Here is an 18,314-nt window from a genome sequence, read left to right as displayed (position 1 = left end):
TCACACTTTATTAACGTCAAACGCTTCTGGAAATCGTAGCAAAGAGGCTTATAAATGGAGAGTAGCACTTGTCTCGACTAGTAGAATCGTTACCGTCGCCATAAGAGCTTGCAACGCTTAACAACGTAAGTATGCAAAAAAGATAACGTAAAAAAAAGATAACGATAAATATCCATTGATGCAATTAAACCATCTGTAAATAAAAATAATAAATGCTACTGTATAAAACTAGGCAGCGTCTTGCTATTTTGTATTAAAAATTTTTATTGTCTTCTTCAAGAGACCTGAAGTTTGAATTCTTAAATTAATTTCAAACTTTCTGATAACAACGCTGTTATTTCTTTGATATTCTATTGTATTCTTATTTAAAGATAGCGTTCCATAACTAAGCAAATAGTAATTTAATATTTTTTCATAATTATTTGTAAAAAACTTAATACGACGACCATCTAAATCAGTACACTTTTGATGTCAACAAGCTATATGAATCGCATTTTAATTAACTTGTTTGACTTGTTGACTCATTATGCTAATTAATTAGACATTTATCCAATATCATTTTACGTTCCGTAAGGCAGTTGTTATTCTTTGTTGTGGAAGTTATGTAAAGCTAAATTCAGCCTTGAACGTGATATATACCCGACGCAATTGCTTAATATGCCTAATTCATTTAATTAACATTACGGTCACGTTAGCTGGTTTGACGCAGAGACGCATTTTCACATTACATTTGTTATACTTTGCGGTATTACCACGCTTCTCTGATAACGCAAGACTACTTTTCAGTGAATACGAGGTATGCACGTGAGTAAATTCTATTAAGATATTAAACATTAAGTTAAGATAGACCATTATCTATATCATTATTATATTTCAGAAAAGTATGTAATGCAAAATAATATAGAACAAATTAAACAATTACTATATATTATTATACAGCAAATATATAATTTTAATTTTACCAAATTATAGTACATTATTTTAGATAAAAAACTAAAATTATTTGCGTAAATTTAAGTTACGTATTGATATAATCTGAGAACGGATAAATGATATTAGAAAACAATTAGCGTTTATTCAAGTAAATTCACAATAACAATATACGCAAGAGAGCTACTTTCTTTCATGGGTTGATTATCAGTAGGAAAAACCTCTCGATAATGTCTATGATATATGCTTAAAATAATTATTTTATTTTTCCAGAATGTTGACGTACGAAATCATTTGCATTTGCGCTTTTGCGCTCATCGCGACAGACGCCGCTGTCATTCAAGATTCAATTTCGAATGATAAGGGGATAAATTATCGGCTACCTAATCACACAAAACCGCTATTTTACGATCTTAAATTGAACCCGCACCTCACTCCGGACAACTTTACATTTGACGGCGAAGTATTCGTTAACATCGAGATTTTGAGACAGACGAGAACTCTCACGCTGCATACGAAGAAACTGATAATAGACGAAAACGCAACTTTTCTGAAAACCAACACCGGACCTGCAGACCTTTACTTTCCTATCTCATACGACAGTAACAACCTAACCGAATTATTGACTCTTGGTTTTGACAAGGAATTACCTGCTGGACATTATATTTTATATCTGAAATTTTCCGGTATACTAAACGACAGATCGTATGGATTCTATCAAAGTTCTTATATCAATGACGCGGGAGATACAGTGTAAGTGTAAAATTACTCTTTATACTCACAGTTTCTAAATTTACATATCGCACTCCGAGAAGACTGTCACAACTAAAAAGATTTTATGTTAAGTCCATAAAGAGTATGTCTAAGGTGTTCCCTACATGCTATAATAAGTGTTACAATGTCTCTATGCAAAATTCGCCGCATGAGAGCAGAAGTGTCGTTATTCTTTTAAATCGATTAAGTTGCGGTCGCTGGATGAATAGTGTCATAAGTGAATAAATACAGTGTGTCGCAGTGTGTGTGTGTGTGTGTGTATTTCTAGTGGAATAACATCACAACTTGAAAATATTTTAACTTGTGACAGTATTCTATTGCAAGATAAGTAAATTTTCTCTAGCAAATTTACTTAGCAACAATTTTTCAAAAACAACTGAGAATGAGGTTGTTATGACAGACATTAAGATTATAAAAGTAAAAGAAATAGTCCTTACACTATATTCTTTTTAAAACATTTTTCTCTCAAAATTACAAAAAAGTAATAGTAAATAATAGGAGAAAATCAAAATCTATCGCTGCCTATTTAGAACTACAACTAGCGTACTTCAAAAAATTCTTTATAGGAAACGAAAAGAAATATGATACTCGAGAACTTCTCTCGAAGACAATAATATTCCAAAATTTTGTCATACTTTTTACGAGTCTGTTTTTTAATAATTTAATTAATTTTAAAAAAATTAACAGTTTTTTTTAATAATAATAATTGCTATGTTTTTTCGGACGTTCTTTAAGTTTTGTAGTTTATTAATACTTCATTATTTTGTTACATTTGTACTTATTTTAAAATATATTGACTATCTCTTTAAAATAAAATTTATTTTATATTCTTTCTACTTTTAAAGCCTATATACAAGTTTACTGAAAACATAACAATTACTGCAATGACACATCTTTAAAAAACCACTATCAAAAAGTGCTGAAAATTATTTTAATGACAATTTCTTTCAGAATCATATTTCTTCAAGAAACAGTATAAGTGCCATTATAACAAAATATCGTAATGGAAATTGCGTTAGTTATCTCACAATTCAAAAGAATTGAATTAAATTTTTGTTTTTCCTCTCTCCTGAAAATTGTAAATTTTTGAGTTGTGACAGAGTATGAAATTCTTCTCGGTGTGCAATATGAAAAATAATAAATAATAGTGACATGAATAAAAATAAACGTACAAAAATAACTCATTGTCTTTAATGAGATATAGTAGCAGCTGAAATTTCCACAGATGGTTTGCCGGGACAAATTTCATGGCGACTTATGCACGCGCTGTTTTTCCTTGCTGGGACGAGCCGGCATTAAAGGCCTCTTTTAAGATTGCCGTCAAACACCATCGCAATTACACGGCCATTTCGAACATGCCGATTTCCGAAGAGTCGGAAATTGACGAGAGTGACGGAAAGATATGGACACATTTTGAAGAATCGCCCGTTATAGCGACGTACCTAGTCAGCTTCCTAATCTTCGATCTTCATAATACAAGCAATTCCAATAGCACCATCAACATCTGGAGCAGAGGCAACGTAATTTCCTCGGCAAGTTTCGCCCACGAAGTCGCCCAGAAAGCGGCGATCGAATTGAAACGATACACCAACAGTTCCGTTCGGTTGCCTAAAATCGATCATGTTGCGCTTCCTGACAGATATGTTATTGGGTACAATAAGGACATGGAAAGCTGGGGGCTTATCACTTACAGGTATGTCATGATACGTACGTAGAAACGTACGTAGAAACGTATGTAATAACACATACACAAAAGAATGAAGCATTGCAATACATTAAATATCTCGGTGATACGACACCTCGTGAATGCTTTGGACGAATTGAAAATCTATTTGTATATAAAATCGTATTACATTAATTTTGTACAATTAGAAATATTTAAAAAAATGCAATATCTTGCAATAAATATTATTATTACTTTGCAATGTTACAAGTTTTGTCTATATATAAAATATTGTATGTGTAGAAATATTTTCAGACAGCACGCATGTCTAAAAGACGTCTTTTAGATATGCTGTCTGAATTCTCTGTCTTCTTTGTCCGCTTTGATAATGTTATGTACTATTTTTAACTATTCTTAAATTTAGAAAATGGAGTATTTTAATTTAACAAATAATATGTATGTGTGTGTTAGAATAATGTCTCATTACTCTAAAATACTTAATAAAATAAGATTTTAACGTACATTTTGTATATACATATATAATGATTATTAATTGTAGGGAAGTCACAGTACTGTACAATAAAGATAGTAGTCCAATCGATGCGGTGTACAGAATTGCAGAAAATGTCATTCATCAATCGTGCCATCAATGGTTCGGCAATGTTGTTAGTCCTTCCTGGTGGACTGATATATGGCTGAATGCAGGGCTTGCTAATTATTTCAAGTATTACATTCTTGATAAGGTAGAAATTTGATAACAAAGTTCAGGAATGCATTTTACTTTATATCGTGATTCAACGGTGTTTTAGGGATATACACATCTATCACCTAACAGTTTATGCAAAATACATTTACGACTTTCTTCTGTCATGTCTATAAAAAAAAGTCAGAATTAGCGCATACTATAGTATATATCTAATATAGAATATATATAATATATTTAAATACACATAAATATTAAATAAACTATTTATATTTAGATATATAAAGATTGGCGAGTTACAGACTTCTTAGTTACGAAAACACTGGATTCAGTACTTCTTAGAGACAGTTTTGAATACGCAAAACCAGTTAATGTAGAGCTTAATACTATTAAAGAAATTAATTTAAAAGTTTCATCACAAAACAGTCACAAAGGTAACAATATACGCATATACGTATTTTTTTAATTAACGAACAGAGACTTGCTAAAAATCAGAACTTGTAAGAAAGTCGCAGATCCTTCCTAAAGAAATACAATTATTATTTCAGCTTCTCAGCTTTTACGAATGCTTTCACATTGCCTCTCCGATGATGTATTCCATGTTGGACTCGTCAAATATCTTGATAAGCAGTTAGTAAAATATTACAATTTTATATAAAAATAAATTATATTTACTTTATATATTTACAGAGCAAATATGCTTTTAATCAGATTATATTAAAACACTATTATTTTAGTACTAATGGAAGCCATAATATAACTATAACAATCTTCAGATATATTATAACAAATATTATACAAATTTATAACATTTATTATGTATTATATATTATACTTTATCTTATAATGTATAATGCAAAATGCGTTGTACATTAAAATGCTATGTATGTATTATGGCTTCTTATGCAGTAAATACATCTCATAAAATTGTCATAAAAATTATAAAGATAACGCTATAATAGATAGTTCTATAAACTCAACATTTATATATAAAAATAAATTATTAGCAAGTATGGCGTAGCCAAGCCTGAAGATTTATGGGACGCTTTGCAAGACGCATTTAATGAATCAGCAGTACAGAACAAATTCAAAATACAAGAAGTAATGAACACCTGGATAGGACAGAAAGGATATCCTCTTGTAACAGTAACTAGAGATCAACATACTGGAAAGACGAAGATCACACAAGAATTTTATCAACCGTATAAAAAGATGAGTATACGTAAGGATACCAATAATGCAGACTCTGCGAATAGGTGGTGGATTCCAATAAATTTTGCAACTCGCATCGATCCGGATTTCTCGACAACTTTAGCTACGCACTGGTTGTCACCAGAAACTGAGGAGCTCGTGATCGATGGTATCGACCCGCAAGATTGGATCATTGTGAACATTCAACAAACTGGTAAGATTTATATAGATGTATAGTATTTGTCTTTATATGTTATATGAATCAATTATAAATTTATCTGTTATCACTTTTATAAGTACGTTTGCAGAAATAATGAATCTAAGCACACTTAGATATTGATTTAAACAATATTTGATAACATTATATATTTAAATTGAAATTATATTAATAATTGCAGGTTTTTATCGTGTAAATTATGATACAACAAATTGGTTGAAAATTGCTGATTATCTGGATTCTGAGAATTACACAAAAATTCATGTACTGAATCGCGCACAAATAATTAACGACGCGATTTACCTTATGTTCACGGACAAATTAGATCCCAGAATTTTCATGGACGTCACAAAATATTTGAAACGTGAAACGAATTACGTAGTGTGGAACTCGTTGTTTAAAATTTTGAGAGATGCAACTAAATATTTTATTTACAATGGAGGAGGTAAATTGCTTAAGGTAAATTATGATTTTACATATTATAAAATCTTTGTGCAAAAATCACAGAAAAAATGTTACACAGAAAATTAAAAAAATCAAATTTTCATTACAGCCATTTTAAATTTTAAAATGCTCTATATTACAATTTATACTACACATATATTGCAAAATTTATCGAATTTATGTAATTATAGCCGTATGTCTTGGACTTGATGAATAATACAGTAGAAACTGTAATGCAGTTTCACCCGAATGAAGATTATTTCACAAAGTTGGCAAGAAATTCTATTTTTGAAAATGCATGCGCCTTCGATCATCCTGCATGCCTACATAATACCTATAATGAATTAATTGTTTATTTGGAAAATCCATTTCACAACAAGGTGTTCACAAACAGGTAAATATAAAATATAAAATATTCTATATGGAGAGAAAGAGAGGAAAATAAGTAATACAATATACATTAAAATAAATCGCTATGCGGAAATTATCTCTATCTTATCTTAAAACTAAATATATATCTACTAAAAGTAAATGATATTGAAAGTACTTTTTTTGTATACAATATTCCTGAAAATTCTGCTTTAGAACTTCATTGCAAGAGAAAAGATTGACATTCTGTAATGGCATAAAACAAGCGAATGAAACTATTTGGAACAAACTGCTGTATATGTACACGAACATGTCTGAACCTACATTATACTGCCTTGGACATTCTAAAAACCGGACTATTATCGAGAAATTTCTAAATATGACTATATCAGAAGATTCACCATTCGCGAAGAATGATGTTCCTCGTGTTATCGACTCGGTATTAAATGGAGATTTTCCAAATATTGATGTGGTGTTGGATTTTGTTGCAAATCATTGGGATACACTCATAACTAGGTAATAATCTTGTATCTGATATCGATACCTGCGCACATTTTTTCACAGAATTATGTAGCTAACGCACAGAATTTTTATTGCAGAGTTGACGATCCTATGGACTTGTTATACGATATTAGTTGGAATGTTGTATCTAGGAAGCAAGTACAAAAGGTATAGACTTTGCAGACAGGCGAAGAAATATATTACATAATAATATATACATATAAACAAATTTTTATTTTAAAAAATGTATATACTTAAAAAATAATATAATATATTTTTTACAGCTTGTACAGAATTGTATATATAGAATAATGTTTTATATACTAAAATAATATACTCGTTTTCAGTTACGAGCACTTTTAGATAAGCTTGGAATGGAAGTACCACAAATTGTAAAATTCCAAGAGCAAAATATGGAGTTAATAGAAACAATAGTAAACAAAATCCGTTTGTGGTTAGATCATAAAAGTTCAAACCCACTTACGAATATTACATATTACAATGAATTCAATATCTCTTCATCGATAACTTCCATCAATTTACAGTATGAAGATTTCACCATAATATGAAGAATCGAGTCAACAGAAATTGTTATAATTTTTACTAATAATATTATGTAAATAAAATTTGTGTAGAATGAGCAAAATAATTAGATGTAAATATTTAAGTACCTATAATACATGCTTCTATATTATTAAAACAAATCGGTCAATAATTAAAAACAGCTACTATTAATTATTATTTATTGTAAAACATTATGTGCATTATTGATATAAAGATATTATGAACAGATATACATGCAATTAACACATAAGAAGAGTATATAATTATATGGAAATAATAATCGCATATACGTATTTTTCATTTATTTTTATAAAACAAGGTACAACCCTTGCAGAAATGTATCAATATTTCATTAATTTACAGAAATAATTGATTGTTCCGCCATTATTGATTAACCAGAAAAAGTTTATTATTTTCGACAACAATTGGCTAACGAGTGTACTGACAAACGACTTTACGATTCGTTTGGGTCCTTATCAAGTAATCTAAACAACTAATTTGCTGTGACAATAGTATTGGTCAACGAGATAAAATAAAGTATTTAAATTGTTAAAGATATTAAAAGCAATACCTGGTAATCAAAATCAATTTTTACTCCCGACTTGCACATCTAATGTTTATGATTTTAACCGAAATAATCATAAGTTTACCGCTGGAAAAATTAAATTAAATAAATGAAACCAGCACACACAAAATTAAGAAAAAAAGAAGAAAAACGTTTTTTTACATATAATAAAGCCTGATCTACAATGTGTTCTTTGTGTGTGTGTGTGTGTGTGTGTGTGCTTCCTGTTTTCTGCTCTTAACCTCTATGCGATTATCTCGTATTTCGCAATTCCGTCGCGTAACGCGATGTTTTTTGTTCTCTGTCGCCCAAGATAAAAATTGACGAACTTCAGAAGAGACAAGAAACATCACGTTATGCGACGGAATTGCGAAATACGAGATAGTCGCAAAGAGGTTAAGAGCAGAAAACAGAAAGCAAAGAGCACATTGTAGATCAGCCTTAAGTCAGTAGTAACAGGGAATACATTTTTGCTGAAGAGTGTGACAACTGTAAAGCGGTGCTATCGTTATTATGCACAGGAGGATTTTCGAGCAAGACACCATCGTGGAGCAACGACTTACACATGTTCACATACCGGAGTTAAGAGATGTACTGACTGCTTTCCGGACGTAACGATAACAATACATTAGAAAGGACGTTTTATCATTCCCTTAAGTTTTTTCGGGATGGTGTACACAGTATTATCAAGGTAGACGTTATTAAAAATGTGTCGGATATCCTCACCTAAACCTTTCACGTACGGTATGGCTACGCATCTTCGTGCATCAAAAGAAATGTGTTTCTCCCTCACTCTCCACTGTGTTAGCGAGTTGTTTAAGTCTGGCATTAATTCGTTTATTTATTATTTCTATGGGAAATGAGAAATGAGTTATTAAGTAAAATTTTTTTAACGGTGTTAATGTTTCTTTGATGGAGGTGATCATCTGATAATAGAACAGCTCGGTTTACAAGGCTAGTTATATTCCCTTGTCATTATCGGTTGAGATATCTCTTTATCGTAATATATATAGTAAGAAGTATTATATTGTGCTGAATGCAACTCCACATTTGCACTTATATTATAGAGGTTAACAGAGATTATCGCAAGTGTTTACCTTACATCGAGAGTCAGCAAAGAAAATATACTGGTTGTCATTCGCGACGTTAAACACGTTATATAAACAAGTACATAGATAACAGATAAAAGAAGAATACCGACTATGAGAAGCAGGCATTTTTGAAAATCAATTCTTTAAGACGTTGCTGTGGAGTTACCGACAGAACCTAATTTTCGCGTACGTGTCATTTTTTATTGGTTTTAAAATTATAAATCCTTTTTCAGGATTAAAGTATAAATCATGTAAACGGAGAAGGGATGAGTCAACTTTACGTTAAAAAAGAAAAAAAATTTTTATTAAAAATTATATAGGGGAGACCGGGGGGCTAAGCCGACAACGGGGCAAACTTGACACTAGGCTTTTTGCCAATTTAAATCTATCGTAGAAACTTGCCTTTCCTACTGTAAATGCGTCTTTATGTGCCAGTATTATCAACGGAATTTGGTAACATTCTGAGTTATAGTGTAATTTTTAACGCGACATAAGCGTTTTTGATAGTGAAAAGTAATTTTTCTGATCTCTCGAAAATGTCTACTCTTTCATCGAGCTTTACTCTTGCGAATCTACCGGTAAGTGATTTTGATGGGAAATTTGATGCTCTATATGAATCCGATAATCGTTTTTGGATATTTTCAAAATTTTCATGTTTTTGAAGTGACAAAAGTGAAAAACGACGTCCGGGGCAAAGTCAACACCACGCCGTTTCGTCGGCTCCCAGTAACAAACGATGCTTGTCATGCAGCCGTATGGCTCATGACAAATGTATGCGCACGTCCGATCGCGAGTTTACCTGCATTAATTGTTTTTCAGACATGAGTTTAGATGAAGATAATTGAAAGTTCAACAATTTTTGTTCTCATTATTTCAAATGATTGTTCTAGCTACTTTATTCCGAATTTTTGTACTTTTTAAATACACAATAAACAATGTATTTTCATTTTCAGACAGTAAAAAATAAGTTCCAGATCAAATTGTGTCGATCAGACAAAGTGTTGAGTTTGCCCCGGCGGGGTGTCAAGTTTGCCCCGGCATTTTTCAATTCGAAAATTTGTCTTCGCGTCACTTTTTCTTTCCTGGCGGCAAAACAAAGCGACGTACAGCAAAACTTCCTGAATCAATTTTGTACCTGAAGAAACACTCTTTAAATATGTACCATTGAATTTGCCTAAAAATTTTAATTAAATATTAAAAATTGCCTTTGAAAAAATAGTGTCGGCTTAGCCCCGGTCTCCCCTACTTTTATAATTTTTTTTCTTGGAAAAGGATTTATAATTTTATAGAACCAATAAAAAATTACGATTTAATTAGATTAATTAGATGATTTTTAAGGCAAAAACATGTTGCTTAAAAAATAACTTTTTTATAAGATTGCTGTCGAATTATTATTATGATTATTATTATTTTATTTTTTAATTACTATATTCTCTGCATTATTAATTATTTCAAATAATTAATATAATTTAACCTCTGTTATATTTTTTCAATGAGAGTACTTATTTACTTTCATCTTTAGATATATCTTTCTCTTATACTATCCACTTGAAAGATGCTATTCTAAAAGACAAATTAAAAATAGCACAGTTGATGACCTATGCAGGAACTGTAGCAACACAGTCAAGCGATAATATCTTTTAAAGATATTTTCTCATAACTAAGCACATATACGGCATGTAAATACAATGTCGCAACGTTCCAAATGTTATATGCGAGCAGATGATCGTTTTATCAGTCTTTTAGAAATAAACGCTCAGAATCGTTGCATTTGTAATTACGTTATGGCGATCGTCAAGAGTCTGTTGACAGTAATCTTATTATTTGTCGTCGGTCAAGGCGTTCCTCTTCAAGATAACGAAGCAGCGGATAATAAACCAGTGGAAGATTCCGAGGAGAATCAATTTCGTCTACCAAAGTACGTCGTACCTATTCATTACGATGTAAAGTTAATACCTCATATTGTAGATGGTAATTTCACCACTAATGGCGAAACGAGCATCGATATCGAAGTGCGCGAACCGACGAACACTATCGCACTGCACACCGTAAAACTCACAATAGACGAATCGCTGACGAAGATAACTCGCAAAGGCGTAGACGATGACGAGAATTCTAAATCGGAGTATGCCCCAAAGCAGCATGAATATAATGGACAAACACAAATTTTGACTCTGCGATTTGAGGAGTCGCTGGATGTTGGAGCTTACACGCTGCATATTAATTTCACAGGCGTGATACTCCCGCACACAGAGCCACATGGATTTTACAGAAGTTTTTATACCGACGACAATGGAAACGAGGTGTAAGTAATTGTTCTAAAAAGTGATTTAAATTATTAATAATTTATAAATATTTAATTATTTCGCCTGTCTCTAATTACCACAAGACCTATCGCTTTCTCGCGATATAATTGCATAATAATTTATACATCAACACAGAGATCTTATGTTTTCATAAATTGAAGCAAACTATAATAAATTTACAGATGGCTAGCAGCAACACATTTTCAACCAACCTCTGCGCGACAAGCGTTTCCATGTTGGGACGAACCTGCCATAAAAGCGACCTTCAAATTTTCCATAAAGCACTATCCTAATTACACAGCGTTATCGAATATGCCGTCCACGCGATCGGAAATCGATGCGGTCGACGGAAAATTATGGACATACTTCGAGGCAACTCCTATCATGTCTACCAACTTATTAGGATTTGTGATCGCTGATTATGATTACATCTCGAATTTGGATGGCACCATTAAAATATGGGCCCCAAAACACCTTCTTCCTTATGTCGCACATTCTCTCGATATTATTGAGAAGGCAACACAGAAGCTGGAAGAATTCACCAATAGCACTGTTCGTGTGCCGAAAATGGATCATGTTAGCATTCCACATTATTCAAGTAGAGCCACTGAGAACTGGGGCGTGATCGTCTATAAGTGAGGACAAATATATTTTTCATTAAGGAAAATAATTCCGAATTCTTAATTATAAAAATAAACGTTTATGCAATTATAGTCAGAGTGCACAGTGCGAATGGGGGAGATTTCTTAATTCCATATTACACATAGTAATTTAGCTATAGATTAATTAAGTCGTTTAAATCAAAATTAACGCACAAGAAATTAATTTTTATAATTGTATTAATTTTTATAAATATAATATTATTGATTATATTTTATAAAAACACACACACACACACGCAACACTCTCTGTCTCAATCTCTTTATCTATATTGGACTTTTACGATTATCAAAATAAATACTTTAATTATGATCCGATAATCAAAAAATGTTTAATTAAAAAGAAGGAAAAGATAAAGAAATATAATATCTGCAGGCATAATATGTCACAAAATATTCTTGACAATTATTTATTGGCTTACATTATAATAGTATAACAAATACATTATGGAATTTCTTTTTTAATATATATTATCTATTTGTATGTAAAAATTTGAAGACAGGGCATACTTGAAAACAAGAACTCATATCCGATTAGCAATAAAATAGTGGATGTTATGACAATCACTCACGAATTAGCGCATCAATGGTTCGGAAATTTAGTTAGCCCAATTTGGTGGAAGTATCTTTGGTTAAGCGAAGGCATATCAACTTATCTAAAATACTATATTACTGACAAGGTACCAGCAAATTGTATAATTGGAACATACATATATATTCATTTTTTCATAATATTGGTTTTCTCAGTTTCTCAGAGAAAAGCGATTGATGGATTTTATCGTAGTGAATAATGAAGAATTTGTGCTAAATACAGCTTTATTTTCTTCTGAGCCGATTCACATAAACATCACTAGTCATCTTAATGTTCGTGATGTGTATTCTACCAACACGTATATGAAAGGCAAGAAATTTTTAGACATTGACTATTATATTACTTAAATATAAAAATAGTTATAAAATTGTTACAATAATATTTTGGCAAACAGAAGATCTTATTGTATAACTTAAATGCAATGGAATAAAGTAAAGAGATCTATATATTTCTATTAAAACTATAAAAAATACATGTGTAACATAAAAATGTGTTTAAGTCAAGTAATCTATTTAATTGTTAAATACTTAGAATAAAATTATAACTAAGTTTAGACTAAAAATATAAATTAATATAAATATTATTTTACTTTATACTGTGTATTAGTTTGCTTTTTCAAAAAATATGTATACAATTTATATTTTAACATATATTCTGCTTTTCACCTTTCAGCTGCTTTTTTATTGCGAATGGCATCGCATTTTTTGAGAGAAGATGTGTTTCGAAACGGTTTGATACGATATCTTCAAAAACAGTTAGTAACATCAAAAAAATTTGAGACATTTATTATTTTATTACAATCTTTTCTTTTATGTAAAAAAATGAATATATAACAAATTAGATGTTAAAAGTACTTATCAACAATTTTGAAACACACGAAAATCATGTTATTGCTTTCCAGTGAATATAGCAGCGCTACCCCAGATGATTTATGGAAAGCATTGCAAGACGCCCTCGATGAGTCAGATGTACCGCATGACGATTTTAAAGTGAAAGAAGTAATGGATACTTGGTTCGACCAGGCAAGGTATCCTCTCGTTACGGTCAATCGAGATTATGCTACAGGCGAAATTAAAATAAGCCAAGAAATGATTAAACACCGGACAATCGATAATAACGAGAACGAGGCATGGTGGATACCTTTAAACTTTGCAACGCAAAGTAACTTGGACTTTTCGTCTACATTGGCCACCCATTGGCTGAAGCCACACGATGTGGATGTGAAAATCGAAGGAGTAGACACTAACGACTGGATTATTGTAAATAAACATCTAACAGGTAAACACATTATAATATATTTGTTAATCTTTTTGTTATTTTAAACTACATGCATCGCTTTTTTAATTATTATTAAAAAAGATTGTTGAGTAAATACATTATAGATTAGTTTCAAAATATTAAATAGATTATTTGATTAATCAATTATTTATGTTTTTATTCTTAAAAAGGATTTTATCGTGTAAATTACGATACAAACAATTGGAAACGAATTGCTGCCTTTCTTAATTCTGACAACTACGACAAGATCCCAGTTCTGAACCGTGTACAAATTTTGAATGATGCTTATTACATGATGGTGAACGAACGGCTTGATCTCGCTACTTTCATTGAAATTATAAATTATTTGTCGCGCGAAACTGATGCCGCACCATGGTACTCAGCATTCGACATTATTGAGAAATTAGATCACTACTTGCAATTACCCGAAGCAGCAACAATCATTAAGGTAAAACACCTATAACAATCGATCACGATATTACTGAAAATAAATAATTTGATTTAATAAACTTAATAAAGAAAAATTAGGATTTTTATACTCTTTGATTCAATGAAATGTGTTGTTGTTAATTCTACCATTTAAAAAATTGTTAATTGTAACATTAGGAAGAAAGCAAGATAAAGAAAAGATTTTTCAAAACACATCTTTAATTTGTAAGTTGCTTAATTGCTATAAAATATTTCTTTTAGCCATATTTATCCAACTTGATGCATAAACTATTGGAGAATATTGATTTTGAAGAGAATCCTGATGATGATCTTTTAACTGCAAAGATTCGAACCATTCTATATCGTTATGTATGTACATATGAACCTGTTAAATGTCCAGCAAAAATTACTGCTAAATTACTTGCATATGTGCAAAACCCAATCGCAAACCGGTAAGTTATATTAAAATAAGATATATGCGTTTGAGAAAAATTGTTTTATTTGAAATTATCAGATGTACGATAGCAATGCCAATTTTCATGCAACCAGTAACAGAAAAACAATTTATTCATAAAATACTATCAGATTCTGAATCATTACTTTTAGATATTTAATCCAACGAACTTTTGTCTATGAATTTTTGTTCGATTTTGAGCGATATATAATATTAATTCTATCGATTTAACGTATATTTTGCATAATAACGTTGTTTATAAATTAACATATACATATAGTTATTAATACTGTTCAATTTCGACTCGAATATAACTATTTCATTAAGCAAAGAGATTACATAAATTATAATTTAATCTGCTAAGCAAATTAAAAGCATTTAATTAAATAATAATAATTTTTTTATAGCTGTATTACATTCTATTAGAAAACAATAATATAAAATGGGAATATTTCTTAATGTATAAATTTTTAACCAAATAATTTTTTATTATTCTAATTTCAATATTAGACCATTACCCAATCAGAAGTTTATGTTTTGCTTTGGCCTGATGAAGGCAAATGAGTCTGTCTGGGATCAGTTTTTACAAGTACAACATCAACAGAGAACATCAGAATCTCATATGTTTCTTGGTTGTTCGGAGAATTTGCACATCATCGAAAAGCATTTAAATTCTCTTTCTGGTGATATGGACTATCATAGAATTCTCTTCTATAACATGATCGATAATTTGCCAAATGTAGATACAGCAATTGAATTTTTCATTAATAATTACGAGAAATTTACTGAACAGTAAGTACAATTATGTTGTGTTACTTAAGATTATTTAAATTGTATATTGTGAATAATAGAATCATTACAATATAATTATATTAATATAAAATAGAACAATTTAAATATATAAATACTTTCTGCTCATGAAAATTACACCAATATTTATCTCCTAAGATATATATTAATGCAATCATATTTAATAATAATAAAACCATTTTGTAATGTATTTTACAGTCAGTCTATCAATCTTTCATTTCTTCTTGACGATATAATCATGAAAAGTTTCAGGGAAGATCAAATTAACAAGGTTAGATAATATTATTATTTAACATTCACATATATGTATATAGTTTGTTCCTTTATGGTCGTTATCTGCAATTATAAAATATTATTTTTTGTTACAGATAAAAGCATTTGCCGAACAACATATGATCGATATACAAAAGCATTTACAGGCTAGAGAAGAAATGCTACTCAAAATGAAAGATAATTTATCAAAAGTTCATAGCATTTTGGAAAACAGACAGTCCACCGACCTATGAGACATATGAGACAATAATATTGTAATCAGATATAATTCATGTTTAATAACATAAATATACAAATTATAAGTATATATTATAAAAAGAGAATAAAATTATTTTAACGTATGTAACGTTAGTTGTATGTTACACATTAAAATATTATTGAAACGTTCTTAATAATTCATAATTTGTCCAACATTATTTTTAGGATTTAAATAATTTTAAATACTAGAATTTTAAAATATACATTATTTTTATATTAATTCGATTTTTATATCAGTTCATCATTTTTATATTAATTCAAATGATAAAATAAAATTATATAATATATTTTCATCAAATAATTTCATTAAATTATTACATAACTGCGTTTTATATTGACATTTTTTAAAATTGTTTATATATATATCTATTCGTATCTATAACAATGGACATAGATTTCGATAATTTGACATTTCACAATATCGTTGAGCAGATAAGATATAACATTGATTTACACAGATTATGACGTTTGTAGAGTTTTATTATAAAATTCTAAATATATATAAAAAGAATTTGAAATAAAATGTTGCATTATATGTTGCAAGCAGAATCATAAAATTTTAGATTATTATATAAATGTTTTACGATATATAAATAGCACATTTATACCATAAGGATGTATAATATAAATATATTTATAACATGTATCACATAATTCTAAAGGTTTATTATAATTTCTTATAGATAATACTTGCTTGCATATCGTTATTAGACACGTAATAAATAAATGTAAAATATTTTATCTCTTTTTTTAATTTTCATAATTTATTAATGTTAATATATATTTACCCTATTTTTTGTTAAAATATATTTGTTATGTATATTTGTTAAAAATTATGTTTTATCGAGAAAGATGGCGTATTCCATCTATTTGACATTGGAAAAGATATAATTTACGCAACTCTTTCAGATGTTATTATTTAGATATCAAAGTATAGATATTAAATAATCAGCGCAATTGCGACAATTATTAATTAATTCTCTAACTTTTCATAAAATCAAATACACATATAAAGTTTAATACTTTCTTTGCTAAAACTTTCTTTGCCTAAAGCGTAATGTATCATAGCTGAAAAAAATGCAATTTGATTGATATTCAAGAATATCAGATAATTGATATCCAAGATTGTTCTGTTTAAAGGTCGCAAAATAAACATTTATAATCCTTATCTTTTTAAATTCTTGTGTTTAAATACTTATGTTTAAAAACAATTTTTAAATATAAGAATCACAAAAAGTCATGTTAACATATAACAGACTTGTAAAAAAAAATTGTATAAGACTATACTGATGGATACTGATGGAGCAATTTATTCGCGCTATTTATATAGGGTACAACAAAAAGGTTGTCCGCTACTTTAAGGAATAGTATATATCAAAATAATGAAAGAAGTTCTTATCAACATAGGTCTGTAAATGATCTCCTACCGAGTTATGGGCATTACAACTTTTGAGCTTAAATTCGGTTTATTAACGGATAAAATACGTTTTAAGTTGTCAAAATACAAAAATTAAAGAAGATGTTCGTCTCCTCATGTTCCTCCTAACATGTTCAACGATACCAGGCGTATTACATATTTCTGTACATCTTGTGCACGTTGGTACCGAACCGAACAAACCGAACAATATATTGTTCATGCAAAGATGCCATTTTCAACATCTTCTTTAATTTTTGTACGTATTTTTACATCCTGTATACTTATCGTATACTGATAATCGCAATTTATTTACTTGATAATTATAATAAAACATTGGTTGAACTTCTGAGTTATACATATTTTAAACACGAAAGAAAGATTGCTTTAAATACACTTAAAAGAATTAGATTTTAACATATTCTAAATGTGCTATATTCCACTATCAAATATTGCGAATGTGTTGACATTCCTTTATAATGTACTCTATTCTATAAAAAGGTGTGTTATTTGTCAGACTTTTTTATTATCTCAAAGACAATGATCAATAAGCGCAGATTTTAATCATAGAACATAATGTAAAACTTGATTCGCGTGTTTGTTCAAATGTGATTGTTAAAAATATTACATTAGAGTTTTGCAATTATCAACAAGACAATTGCAACACTTTAATACAATCACATAATTTGTTTGATGCAATCGAACGGTTTTCCCGGCTTGCTCGTCATAATCCACTATCAATTATTTCAAAACTTTGTTTTTTTTTTTATAACCTGTTATAAATGGTTTTATATGGTATATTAAGTGTAATTTGATAAAGTTATGTGTA

The 18,314-nt window shown here is 29.7% G+C and overlaps 2 protein-coding genes across 3 annotated transcripts; both read left to right on the top strand.

The window, feature by feature from the left end:
* The first annotated feature begins 55 nt into the window (after positions 1–55).
* Positions 56–7,441, top strand: LOC139776351 (aminopeptidase N-like). Of its 2 annotated transcripts, none has more exons than XM_071712923.1 (12): positions 56–125; positions 1,204–1,683; positions 2,930–3,397; positions 3,927–4,110; positions 4,348–4,504; positions 4,619–4,700; positions 5,078–5,475; positions 5,660–5,937; positions 6,114–6,316; positions 6,508–6,807; positions 6,891–6,960; positions 7,140–7,441. In XM_071712923.1, exons 2-12 carry the CDS (start codon positions 1,205–1,207, stop codon positions 7,359–7,361), a joined length of 2,841 nt encoding a protein of 946 aa, XP_071569024.1. In that variant the 5' UTR covers positions 56–125; position 1,204; the 3' UTR covers positions 7,362–7,441. The 2 variants fall into 2 exon arrangements, with proteins under 2 accessions (XP_071569024.1, XP_071569023.1); XM_071712922.1 differs by lacking the exon at positions 56–125 and adding an exon at positions 696–796.
* Positions 7,442–10,718: 3,277 nt separating this feature from the next.
* LOC139776352 (aminopeptidase N-like) lies at positions 10,719–16,200 on the top strand. The gene is made up of 11 exons (XM_071712924.1): positions 10,719–11,317; positions 11,501–11,953; positions 12,477–12,657; positions 12,725–12,878; positions 13,242–13,323; positions 13,471–13,847; positions 14,018–14,295; positions 14,538–14,728; positions 15,241–15,522; positions 15,739–15,811; positions 15,909–16,200. The coding sequence occupies exons 1-11, from the start codon at positions 10,725–10,727 to the stop codon at positions 16,044–16,046; spliced, it is 2,802 nt and encodes a 933-aa protein (XP_071569025.1). The 5' UTR covers positions 10,719–10,724; the 3' UTR covers positions 16,047–16,200.
* The last annotated feature ends 2,114 nt before the right edge of the window (positions 16,201–18,314 follow it).

This window comes from Temnothorax nylanderi, unplaced genomic scaffold (assembly GCF_030848795.1).
Source record: "Temnothorax nylanderi isolate EJ_2023f unplaced genomic scaffold, tnyl_v1.0 TNYL_tig0117_pilon, whole genome shotgun sequence".
In the NCBI taxonomy this organism is placed as follows: domain Eukaryota; kingdom Metazoa; phylum Arthropoda; class Insecta; order Hymenoptera; family Formicidae; genus Temnothorax; species Temnothorax nylanderi.
This window is presented reverse-complemented; position numbering and strand designations above follow the sequence as displayed.

Coding starts and splice junctions, on each gene's coding strand:
- LOC139776351 (XM_071712923.1), top strand. CDS start 1,205: ATGTTGACGTACGAAATCATTTGCATTTGCGCTTTTGCGCTCATCGCG. Junction 4,111..4,347: donor AGTATTACATTCTTGATAAG/GTAGAAATTTGA, acceptor ATTTATATTTAG/ATATATAAAGATTGGCGAGT. Junction 4,701..5,077: donor GTCAAATATCTTGATAAGCA/GTTAGTAAAATA, acceptor ATAAATTATTAG/CAAGTATGGCGTAGCCAAGC.
- LOC139776352 (XM_071712924.1), top strand. CDS start 10,725: ATGCGAGCAGATGATCGTTTTATCAGTCTTTTAGAAATAAACGCTCAG. Junction 12,658..12,724: donor AATACTATATTACTGACAAG/GTACCAGCAAAT, acceptor TGGTTTTCTCAG/TTTCTCAGAGAAAAGCGATT. Junction 13,848..14,017: donor TGTAAATAAACATCTAACAG/GTAAACACATTA, acceptor ATTCTTAAAAAG/GATTTTATCGTGTAAATTAC.